General features: G+C 33.7%; 2 protein-coding genes across 3 annotated transcripts in view; both read left to right on the top strand.

Moving 5' to 3' along the window:
* LOC137400385 (uncharacterized) overlaps positions 1-1,450 on the top strand; it is a 4,852-nt gene extending 3,402 nt beyond the window's left edge. For both annotated transcript variants that reach the window (XM_068086711.1, XM_068086713.1), the window contains exons 3-5: positions 1-149; positions 807-897; positions 1,130-1,450. The exon at positions 1-149 is cut by the window's left edge and continues 12 nt beyond it. In XM_068086711.1, coding sequence (XP_067942812.1) covers positions 1-149; positions 807-897; positions 1,130-1,139 — 250 coding nt within the window. In that variant the 3' untranslated portion in view covers positions 1,140-1,450. The remainder of the gene's footprint in view (positions 150-806; positions 898-1,129) is intronic.
* Positions 1,451-3,592: 2,142 nt separating this feature from the next.
* LOC137400369 (uncharacterized) lies at positions 3,593-7,720 on the top strand. The gene is made up of 6 exons (XM_068086698.1): positions 3,593-3,644; positions 5,016-5,368; positions 5,913-5,959; positions 6,182-6,351; positions 6,868-6,959; positions 7,625-7,720. Exons 1-6 carry the CDS (start codon positions 3,593-3,595, stop codon positions 7,718-7,720), a joined length of 810 nt encoding a protein of 269 aa, XP_067942799.1.
* The last annotated feature ends 4,780 nt before the right edge of the window (positions 7,721-12,500 follow it).

The following is a 12,500-nucleotide window of genomic DNA, read 5'->3' as shown; positions in this document are numbered from 1 at the left end:
AATCTCTGTCATTGGATTAGTAATGGGTGCCTCAATAATTGTGGCCATTGTTGTCGCACTCACGGTTTGCTGTTGCAAGAAATATGCTCACACATCTGCTCCACCAAGGACTCCTGCAAATCAGCACGCAGAAACGAATGACCCAATAGGTGAGCTTATAACATATACACATGACGCATTCAATGTTGTGATTTGTTTTATTGGTCTTTCCTTACACAATGCTTCTAAATAATACTGCTTCTAATATAAATCTGATGACAGTGTGTTGCTCCCTCCTCCAGTATTTCTCATTGTTCAGTTTGTATACAGCGTACCATTCTATTAGCTATTATACTGTACATTAAGGGCCTGTGTACATAGAATAACTGTTTGTATTGATAGAATGTCTTTTACTGGTGTTAAGTTGCTCTGCGAATCAATTTATTACAATGAGGAGTTATATTCACTTGATTCTAAGAGACTGTTCTCTCCTTCAGAGCCGTATGTAGCTTATCGGTTTTCAGAAGTATTAAATAGTATCTAGACTAACATATTTATTAACAATTGGTGATAATATAGTGTGTCGTCCGAGTTTTTTATTATTAAGTACCAAATTAGCTTAAAGTTATACAATGAATACTTTAATCTTTCCAACAAAATCTCCGTCAGCATAGAATAAACTAAGCTGTCAAGGCCTGCACAATTATGACACAGTTATCAAGATGAGGGGCTTTCTCAGGTTCATGAAAGCTTGTGCTGTTGGCTTGGTGCTTCTAAACGCTGCCATAAAAGGAACCTTAATTGCAGTGACTGGTTCTTTTCTTTAGACATGAAAATTGATGGAATTAAGTTTCTGACTCCACAACACTTTGGAACCACAAGACCTGGTACACCGATTCCACGCTACTCTTCCAATCGGTAAGGACTGCTAGTATTCACCGTTTCTATACACCCGGCACAAGTCAGGTATACAGAGTTATGCACTGCTAAAACACTTGTGTAAATACGTCTGTTACATATTTAGTAGACGATTTTGTTTTTCAAGGCGCTATACATACCAAGTGTTTTGAGGTACTTTTTGATATACATATGGCTGTATCTACACCTACGTGAAGCTGTGACTATAGATAAATTTATTGTTTACTTGAAGGTCAAGCTAAGGGCACCGAATGGATTGGCTAAAAAGGGACTTATTTTTTAATATTTTGGTTATAATAAAGAAATTACCAGAATAAATTGGCTTTTTGTATAAATGTTTATTAACCTGTTTATCAGTCCTTTCTGCAACGTGACAAGCAAAGCATTCCACTTTTTTATATCCAGTCTGATTTTATGACAACGCTGACAATCTTGCGAGTAACTTTATTATTACTATTTTTCTATACCATCATAAATATTTTTGCACAAATTAATGACATGTTTCAGTTTGAATTTTAGTTTGTATTACTGTTGAATATGTTGGCTGTAGCGTACGGAATATTGCTTATAAATACATTTTTGAGTCGTTGCAAGTTTGAACAATATGCCCAGCTCATTAATGGTTTAAAAGGCACCTTCTGAGAGGAGAATTCATAAGTTTGCAGATTATAGTGGAGAAGGCTTCTTGTCTTTGGGTTTACATACACCAGCTTGTAATCATGCTTTAAACTTAAAGCTAAAAGTACATTTATAAGATACTAGACTTGTCTCAATTAGCTGTTCTAATGAAAGGCGGAATATATAGTCTTGGAAATGACAAATTAAATATTTCAGAATTAGATTATACAAACAAAGATTATTCAAATAGCTTACTCACCAGCTTGTTTATATTAGATTTGCTAATAAATGACTAAACAACCATACGTGTCTATTAGATTCAGCATGAACCATTACTTGATAGCCTGAAGTAGGTAATGTAAAATGTATACACAGAGAATTAATGTTAGCTACAATATCGCTCAATCCAATGAAAACGGATAAATCAAAACGAAAAGGTACTAACAGACTAGAGAGGATGTTTAGTGAAACATAATTTACCTGTTTGCTACTCATAAAGACTTTTTTCATATGAGATAAATTTCGAAAATAGCATTCTGCTGCCATATAATTGTGACAACAAAGTAAATAGTAAAGGCTTTCTTTTTATTTTACTTCCTGCGAGAAATATTTTTGATTGCGTACTGTACTGTTTGCAAAGATACAACCAAAGTTTGGCATTGAAAAGAGTTGTCTGAGTGCACCATTGTTTCAACTCATCAAAAATATAAAGCTACTTGAGCACTCAAATGATATATAAATATATATAATTATATTATAGTATATTGAACTCTACTCAAAGTGTGTTGAGTGATATTTCTTTATTATTCTTTACCAAACTAGTGTTTATAATGATAATCTGTACTATATTCAGAGTTGTGTCCATCTGTTACACCCTGGTTTAAAGCCTCTAAGAGGTTAGGAAAAGAGTACTTTTAGCAGGATTCGAACTCCCAACTCTTTGCTTGGTAGACTTACACTACCACCTGCGCTGATCGACTATTTTTCCAAATTTTAGAATAATTGTACAGTTAGTTATCATACCTGACGATCTCTGATGGCGTGCCAGACCGCCAAGGTGCTAGTTTATATATATTTATAAAGAAAGAGGCGATACCAACCTACAGACCTCTAGCTATAGCAATTTTACCTGTACAGTCACAGAGTATAAATGCGTTTGGTAACATTATTGTTGGTTTCAAAAGAATTTTTTTTATCGCCAACATTTTACAACTACTTTCCGTATTTTTATAACTTTACTAGAAATTATACACTTTAGCTTATGTGCCTTTGCCTTTTAGTTACACTTAGGCTGATGCATTGTAAATAGGTAAACCTTTTGTCTCATAGTCTATGTACCATTAATAGCAAATAATACAACTTGATAGATAATAAGTAATAAAACGAATCAATTTCCAATTCAAAGCGGGTTTCGCACGCTTTGATCTGCTATACGCTTGTATGCTTGTGAGTAAGCTTGCATAAGCAGACAAAATACATATTTCAACATAGCAACAGTTCTTCACCTTGTTTTAAATATAGCGTGTTATTATAACCAATGGCAACCGAGTTAACTGAACATAATTTAGCAGACACAAGTGTATTTTGGGTCTCTATGTGAAGATTTAATTTTTGTGTGAGAAAGGTGGAGTTAAATGATAAAAGGTTTGAACTTATTATCCAAATTGAAACATGGGTGGAGTTAGGCCTAAAGAGCACACACAGTTATTCTCACGATTGGAATATATAAATAACCAATCAGTGAGCTGCTTACTTTAAAGATTGGTAATATGATCGAACAGAACGTAGCCACAAGTGATATTTTCATAAGCAAGCAGTTATATTAGACGTATCTTTGAAGAGTTGTCAAAGCGTAACTATCGATCTAACACGATAAATTAGACCCTGGAAATATTTGCATTGGATCGTCGTCAAAAACATTGTTCACTTTCTAAAGGCTTTATTTGTATACATAAAAAGTGCCCAGCAATACGCATGCGCTGACCTGTAATACACATGCACTGACCTAGTTTCAACCTGAGAGAGAAGCTGATTGAGCTGTAGCCGAATGGATCACTCTCACCAGCGCTGACACACCATGGCTCTACGATTGGTGCCAATACTTGCTGTGCTCTTGGCAGTCATCTGCGGTATGATAGTCTTATACTTTTGTGTGGATGGCTAATAAATTAATTTAACTTTTATTTGGTTTTCAATTTTTTTAAATCTATGCAAAACAGATTAAAATATAAAATAATACATAGCCACTCATTCGTTGAGGTGTAATTAGGACGGTACGTTTGTGTATCTCAGAAAGATACTCCATGTTGTAAGAGTCCAACAAAGGTTGTTATACTGGCTGTCACAGACTTCAAGGAGATTAAATGAGGCTTTAAAATGGTTTGGTATTATTATTATCATACTTGTTAAGATTTCATGTTATAACACAAAAATATTTCTTACACCTCATTGGAACAAAAAATCCTTAATCGACATGCTTAAAGTAGTATGTCTATATTTAAATGAGTATGTCTATATTTAAAGTAGCATGTCTATATTTAAAGGAGTACATGTATGTCTATATTTAAAGTAGTATGTCTTTATTTAAAGTAGCATGTCTATATTTAAAGGAGTATGTCTATATCTAAAATAGTATGTCTATATTTAAAGTAGCAAGTCTATATTTAAAGGAATATGTCTTTATTTAAAGTAGCATGTCTATATTTAAAGGAGTACATGTATGTCTATATTTAAAGGAGTATGTCTTTATTTAAAGTAGCATGTCTATATTTAAAAGAGTATGTCTATATTTAAAGGAATATGTCTTTATTTAAAGTAGCATGTCTATATTTAAAGGAGTACATGTATGTCTATATTTAAAGGAGTATGTCTTTATTTAAAGTAGCATGTCTATATTTAAAGGAGTATGTCTATATTTAAAGGAGTATGTCTATATTTAAAGGAGTATGTCTATATTTAAAGGAATATGTCTTTATTTAAAGTAGTATGTCTATATTTAAAGTAGTATGTCTTTATTTAAAGTAGCATGTCTATATTTAAAGGAGTATGTCTATATTTAAAATAGTATGTCTATATTTAAAGTAGCATGTCTATATTTAAAGGAGTATGTCTATATTTAAAATATAAGTCCATATTTAAAGTAGCATGTCTATATTTAAAGGAGTATGTCTATATTTAAAATAGTATGTCTATATTTAAAGTAGCATGTCTATGTTTAAAGTAGCATATCTATATTTAAAGGAGTACATGTATGTCTATATTTAAAGGAGTATGTCTGTATTTAAAATAGTATGTCTATATTTAAAGTAGCATGTCTATATTTAAAGGAGTACATGTATGTCTATATTTAAAATAGTATGTCTATATTTAAAGTAGCATGTCTATATTTAAAGGAGTACATGTATGTCTATATTTAAAGTAGTATGTCTTTATTTAAAGTAGTATGTCTTTATTTAAAGGAGTATGTCTATATTTAAAGTAGCATGTCTTTATTTTTTCAGTTGTGTCAAGTGGAGGTGGTTACGGACATAGTGAAAGAGATGGAGAAGGAGAGGGTTGCCCGGAGCAAGGAGGGAGTGATTGTAGAGACGAGGGAAACAAAGGAGATGACTCCTACTTGGATGAGAATAATGGACGAGATGGAACAGAACAAGATGACAAAGATAATGGAATGAAAAGTGAAGACAAAAAGATGAGTGATGATAAAAAGGAGGAACAAAAACCAGGTGATGAACAGGAGGGTGATAAAAACCCTGGCGGTGATGAACAGGAGGGTGATAAAAACCCTGGCGGTGATGAACAGGAGGGTGATAAAAACCCTGGCGGTGATATGGAAAGTGAGGAAGACAATGGGGTAAGGCTAACAGACTTCATAGCAGCAGAAGTTTAGCGATTTTACTCTATTAATATACTCAACTTCTGCGTAGTTGAGACTTTTCAACTTGCATTGTTAACCTTTATATGACTTATTCAAACTTGAAATTGTTTCAAAAAGTCAAGTCAGGCTAAATAATCTCAAAATTTTGATTAAATGAACAACTTCTCATTTTGTATAGTAATTTTGCAAAAACAAACATGTAATCATCATTGCCTTATACAGAAGGAGAACTCCTCTTTTTTATAAAAGAAGAGCAAAGACTTCAACTTATTGTTTGAATACATTGAGGAGTAATTTAAAAACTTAACAACTGTAGAAAAAATACCTGATGCTTTTGCTGCGAAAAACTTGTATTTTCATCACATACAATTGTTCAGATAACTCTGAGAAGTAAAAGTCCCGCACTCTTTACTGTTTGACTATTCTAAAGAGAACCAGGTGCAGGGCTGTTGCTACCAGACTGCTACCACTTGCCATTGATGAACATTTATAATCTGATCTAAACTATATGTCATTGTAGTCTACAAGATTGAAAGATACCCTAAAGAACAAAGGACTGAAACTCAGGTATGTAGATAAATTAGCAAGCACTTGGCCCAAAATATTTTACATGATTTCCTAGTTTAGATTAAAATTTTGTTGGAGAACTAAAAACAATAACACAACTTTTGACTTGTAAGGTAGGATCTAATGCAATTTTTAATTTTTTAAACCTGTTGTCATATTGATTGATGAGAATGAGTTACATTTGCATATGAACTGCAAAGACTTGCCGACTTTATTTTCTAGCGTTTGGGGAGTTGTCGTCATTGCGCTGTCTGCTATTCTGGTCGTCATCGCTGCGGCCTCTATCGCTATTTGCTGTTGTAAACCTAAAAAGAAACCATCAACTGCGGCAGTTTTACCTTATGAGGTCAAAGAGAAAGACCAGCCTCCCAGCTATAATGGATCTCTGTTTGGTAGGCTTATATACTCCATCCCATGACAGTAAATCAGATATAAATATACTACCTAGAATCAACAGGTCCTGAGTAAACTATATACATACACATTGAAGTAGTTGGCGCCAAAAATTAAAAGAACCAAAAGATAGTACATACCTTAAAGAGTGCATCAGTTATTGAATGAGATATTCAGCTTCTTCGACTTCTGGTTGTCTTTGTGTGACTAACTAGATGCAAATCTGGAGTCAAATATACTGAATATTGCGATATTCTATTGATCTTAGTGTATGGAGCTGGCTGGTGTGTTTATAAGAGCAAGGCTTTTTTGAAAGGGAATGTACTAACACAATATTGTTGTCAAGACTCCAGTAAAAAATTTGCAACTGCAAAAGTTTCCTCACAGGCTAACTGTTTGGTTTCCTTAAATAAGATGAATCAGACTCTAGTTGAGTATATCACGCTCAGTACTTGTTAGTTATTGTAGTGTTTTAGCAATTTCGTAACTGTAGTCATCTTGTTCATGTCATGCAGATATGAAGAAGGATGGCATTTCCTATACAGTGCCCATATGCTTTGAAGAGCGACCACCTGCAGATCCACTCCATCCACCGAGTTACTCCTCAGTAAGTGTGTAGGAGCGCAGGCAATGTGCTTTCTTCTATTTTAATAATGGTCTTACTTCGTCTGCTTTACCTGTACAAAAGATAATTTATAGGCTTGATAACGTATAAACCTGGGCAAATTGAAGCATTTGAACACTTGATCTAAAACACTTTTAATTGGCCTTGTCAGTCAGGTGGCAAGTTTTTTTTATTGAGTGATCAGAGGTCAGAAAATGTTGGTTGCGTTAAAAATATGCATGTCATTGTTGACAAAAGGTTTGGCTTTCACTAAGTTCAGTGGTATTAATTACCTCCTTCTGTTACCAGTAGGCTATATTTACTTTAGAGCTGTAGTCAAAGCTAACATCAACAATTGAATTCTAGGCCAGAGTTCCTGTGTAGAGCCATTTGTAAGGTGTAACCATAATCCTAGCAGTCTATAAGCTGATGTTGACTATGCGCAAGCTTAATGCTGTGTTTGTGGTTACAAGGCCTTTACATCTGGCATATAGCTGCAGGTTACTTCGCGGTGTACTTATCACAGATACACCATCGATAGTACCTTTCTGACAAGGTAGACAATGGTACTGACAAGGTAGACGATGGTAAAATGAGTAGAATGGTCTGCACATAGGCAGCAACTTTCTAATATTTACTATCACAGCACCATCTATATATTTTCATAGATTAATTTGCGGCAAGGAGATGAAACCAGCACTGTGACAGTGATCACACCCCCAATCCAGCCCCCAAGGAAAGAGACTCCGCCTCCCAAATATTAACCGGATAAGATGGTTGCATTGAGTTGCATGTGCTCAGAAGACATAAATGTGCATATATATTTTATATAACTGTGCTATACTTTGACTGATATTATCTGACTCCAATTGACAATCCTTTATATTATTTGATGTTTAATATTTTCCTGTAGTTAATAAATTTTTATTTTATAATGTGCATTTAGATATTATGTATTCCTGTTGCTTTAGCATATCTATTAGGTAGGTTTATATTATAAAATAACTAATGCAATGAGCCAAAACAATTAGCAAAGCACAGTAATAGTTTTAAGGTGTCATTTTGTTTTAGCATGTACATACATGTACAATATTAGAGAAGCAAGCGATTCGGTGTCTTCAGTGAGAGCTGTCTGTACAGTGCTTGATTGCACTAGATTGAGTTCTACCCTAGCAATGAGCTCAATCATAATAAATCGATGTGTAGTAAGTGATGGTGGTCATCAGTTCTGATCTCCTTACTCATATTGCACTATAGGCTTATTGATTAAAAGACAAAAGACCAAATGTAGTCGATGTCTACTTACAAGCATTTTATATATTTTATATTTTACATTTTATATAAGCCCTATGATGCATAAATGATGATGATAAATGAAGATGATGTAAATACATATAAATAATATGTACAGTGCACCCTCGAGATACGATGTTGATCCGTTCCAGGGTTGGCATCGCATGGTGAAAAATTTGTATGTAGGGGTATAGAGATCATTGTAACTATACAATGCAAACATCCCCTGGTAAAAATCGTCAAAATTTTATTAAAATGTTTACATATTGACAATTAGCAACAAAATAGTATGTTAACTTTAGTAATTATAGTTACCTACAGTAACTGTATTGTATTTAGTGTATTTTAATGATTATGATCTGCAATAAAATGCAAAATTATAATGTATGTACTAAATGCAGTACGTACGGTAAGGAGTTCTTACCTTCAAAAGGTACGCATAACATAAACTTTGAATTTACTTCAAGTAAGTTTAGCTTGCTAAACCCACACTTAAAACTAAGTCTTAGTATGTATTTTGAACTATTTTACTGAATTTCAACTTTTTATCACAAAACTTTATTCTTCGGCAGTTCCTATCTTCACTTTCACTATAAAATTTGGCGTGTCTGATTGAAACCTTTTTCAACCTAAATCAATAAGAAAGGCCGCGCGATGCAGTTATTAAAAGCGGCTTCTTGCACACTTGACCATTTAATGGCTACCGAAAAGAAGAATAAAATTTTATTTACTATACAGTACGTACATACCTTTGGAGTAACGTGGCTTTAGCTGATACATGTAGCGAGTAAAGCAAAAGGAGACAAAAATGTGTCAATGCTAATTATGTTGCTGTACATTTTAAAATAAATTTAATACGTAATGAATTGTAATTTTTTAGCAGGCTAAAAGAAGTTGTCCAGTCCTGTCCAATTTTTCTAATGGTTTAAAAGAAAAAATTGCTGGTGCAATGCAGAAAATTGCTAGCTAGCTAACGCTTGTAAAAGGATTCAGACAAGGTGGTAGGCACACTAGTTTGTCTTGTATGAAATGTGCACAAGAATCAATGTAACCCTACATACAAAGTTTGTACGTATTTATACCCTAAAGGACAGGGCTTTTGCAAGTTCCAAAAAGTAATGTGGATGCGTCAACTATCTTGAGTAGCTCGTTATATATGAGTTACATACATACGATGATTTGTATTTACATAGTAGAAAACAGGCCCACCCACAAAGACATGGTTAGACAAAAAAATTAAACATAAAATTAAAATGAAATAAATAAAACATAAAATGAAATGAATAAAAGATGAAAAACATACCACACACAAAAAATAAATAATGATATACATTAAACACACATTGTTTTTATGTACCAGTACACATCAGTAAATTAAACACTTGAAATACGTATTTCTGCCGATGTAGGTTTTTCTGTATCTTCTACTTCCTCGGCCCTTGCCCATACTAAAGGGTTGCTCCTCTTGAATGGCCTTACAACTCCTTCAACTCGTCAGTAGTAAGCTCCTCCTTGTGCTTACTTTAATGGAGTTCTTGTTTTAATAATAGCTGCAAATGTTGATTGGTTGCAACCATATTCCTTGGCAATATTAACAATACGGGCGATTTCTTCTTATTTATTTATGACCTACAACTTTGTTGACATGAAAATCATTTTTCCTTCGTTTTGTAATGTTTGTATCGGTCTCAGATTCCATAGCTAACGAATTAAATATAGATACTTGTAGTTATATACGTATGCTGACTAAAAATTTATAGTAAAAGAGAGTATAACGCTAAAAATGAATATTTGCTCTCACGTGTGTATTTTACATGAAATTCTCACGCGGAATGCTGACCTGAGAGAAATCAGTCATCGTATCTCTTCTAAAAGTTCTGAAAATGTTTTCGGCGTCTCTGTTATTTTGACGTGCGTTATGAGCACACCAACCGCCAAATTTTAACTCGGGCGAAACTTTTCTCAAAATCGTATCGTGAAATAAAATTCGTATAGTGAAGTGAAGATCTCACGATGTTCAACTTCGTAAGGTGAGAAAATAGTATATCAGGGTAATCGTATCCCGAGTGTGCACTGTAGATACATATACATAATATGTAGATACATGTACATAATGTGTAGATACATGTACATGGTATGTAGATGCTCGTACACGATGTGTAGATGCATGTACATGATATGTAGATACATGTACATGATATGTAGATGCATGTACATGATATGTTGATACATGTACATGAAGTGTAGATACACATACATGATGTGTAGATACATGTACATGATATGTAGATACATGTACATGATATGTTAATACACGTACATGATGTGTAGATACACATACATGATATTTTGATACATGTACGTCTCCATCTTCAAGCAATTACCATCTATCACTCGGGCTTTAACTTAAAGGTTGACTTGCAACAAAATTCACATTACATTAATTTAGTATCAGAAGATTCACCATGTCTTACTCTATTGTGTTGTAGGTACAAAATATATGGGAATGTGATTACAAGCTCTTAAAAGCTAAAAAACGAACAGTTAATCGCAGCCACACGAGACCGCCGTCATTTGGATTCGCTTTCCAAAACGGCTCAAATGGGACGTAGTTGTTACAGGATGGTTTCTGTTTACACTTTCATGCGATCTCATTCATCAAAATATTTTCACAAATGTGCTTCACGCATTCAATAAAATCATGTCAATTGTTCTTGCGCGTCTGTTTTATCGTCATTGTAATGCTGTCATTTTTAGCACTGATATCTTATACCTATATAGATATCTTAAAATCATTAAACTTTTTAACCTTAGCTCGAATGAGTACATATCATTGTCTGATAATCATGACGAGCCTGTTGGACACCTGTGATAATCGAAAAGTGCTGCAAAAATTATTTGCGAAGTATTGGGTCACATGATCAGATTACGACTTGACGATTAGTCCAAGCCAAAACAAAACTGTAAAGTAGCGAGCATCTATATTTGATACGGCGTCTTCAGTAAAACTCGAAGTGTTTGTCATAAACTAGTGTTATGTTAGGTTTTATATTGAGCTTTTTATTGGCCTTTCAATTCACGTGAAAACATCACGTGACAAGACGATAACCAAACTGTAATGGCTATGTCAGATAAATAAAGAGATTCCAATCTACGGTGGCTTTTCGTTTTTGAGCTTTTAAGAGCTTGTAATCACATTTCCGCGTATTTGGTACCTACCTTTCAACCTTTAAGAATACACATTCCTACAAAAACGAATTGCTATATTACTGCGTTTACAAAGTTGCTATTTGAAATGCTGGAAAGATAAAATTGTAAAAATGAAAAAATAATGAGACTGCTGCAGGTCAATTAGCATGTGTTGTCTAAAAGTTCAACACCTGCTGTCAGTCCATGACATTGAAAAAGGACAAATCAGAACAAAAATGTGGCATTAGATTAGCAGACTATCCATTTTTACTTCTCTAATAAAGTTAATACCAAGTCATTGTTAATGTTGTTAATGTATGAAACTACCTGAAATAAGATAAGTAAGTCACCCAGTTCCCCGCGTGAATAGTAAGTTATCTGTATTTTGTAATACATACACTAGCTAGAATATATTCAAGGATACAGCAATGGGTGGACAAGTAAGGTCACATCAGTTTTCAGCATACTTATAATAATAATAATCAATAATCAATAATAATAATCAATGAGCCTAAAAAAGCACATCTCATCAGCATCAGACATTTGCTTGAACTTGCAAGATAGGTATATTTCACTTTTATACATGCAGATGGGTTTTGAGTAGCAGTAAAAAACATGATTTGAGTGCTGAATTTGTGAATAGCAGTCCAGTCATCTCTACCAACTACTCTATAGACATGTCATGGTCAATGTTTTATTTGTTCAGAAGTGGCTATAAAACTTTTTATATTATGTACGATTGTAATATAATTATTTAAATATATTCTGTCTGTTTAACTTATTCTGCTTCATCTTTAGGCCTTTTTTAAACTGATGCCTTTAAAGTGCAGCAAAAATGAATAAATAAAACTTGAGCAGTCTATTGGCAGTTTGCCAGTGAACTTTGGCTATTTAATACAAATGCTGCAGATAATATTCAAAACATCTCTGATGTAGTCAATGCTAGTTATTGCTGCAGGAAGAAGATTGCAGGCACATGTCATGATAGATAAAAAAATGGATAAGGAGAAAGAGAGATATAGATAGAGAGAGGGATGGAGGGAGAGAGGAAGAGAGAGAGGG

This window comes from Watersipora subatra, chromosome 7 (assembly GCF_963576615.1).
Source record: "Watersipora subatra chromosome 7, tzWatSuba1.1, whole genome shotgun sequence".
NCBI lineage: Eukaryota > Metazoa > Bryozoa > Gymnolaemata > Cheilostomatida > Watersiporidae > Watersipora > Watersipora subatra.
Note: the sequence above shows the minus strand (reverse complement) of the source record. Positions and strands in the feature narration are given on the sequence as shown.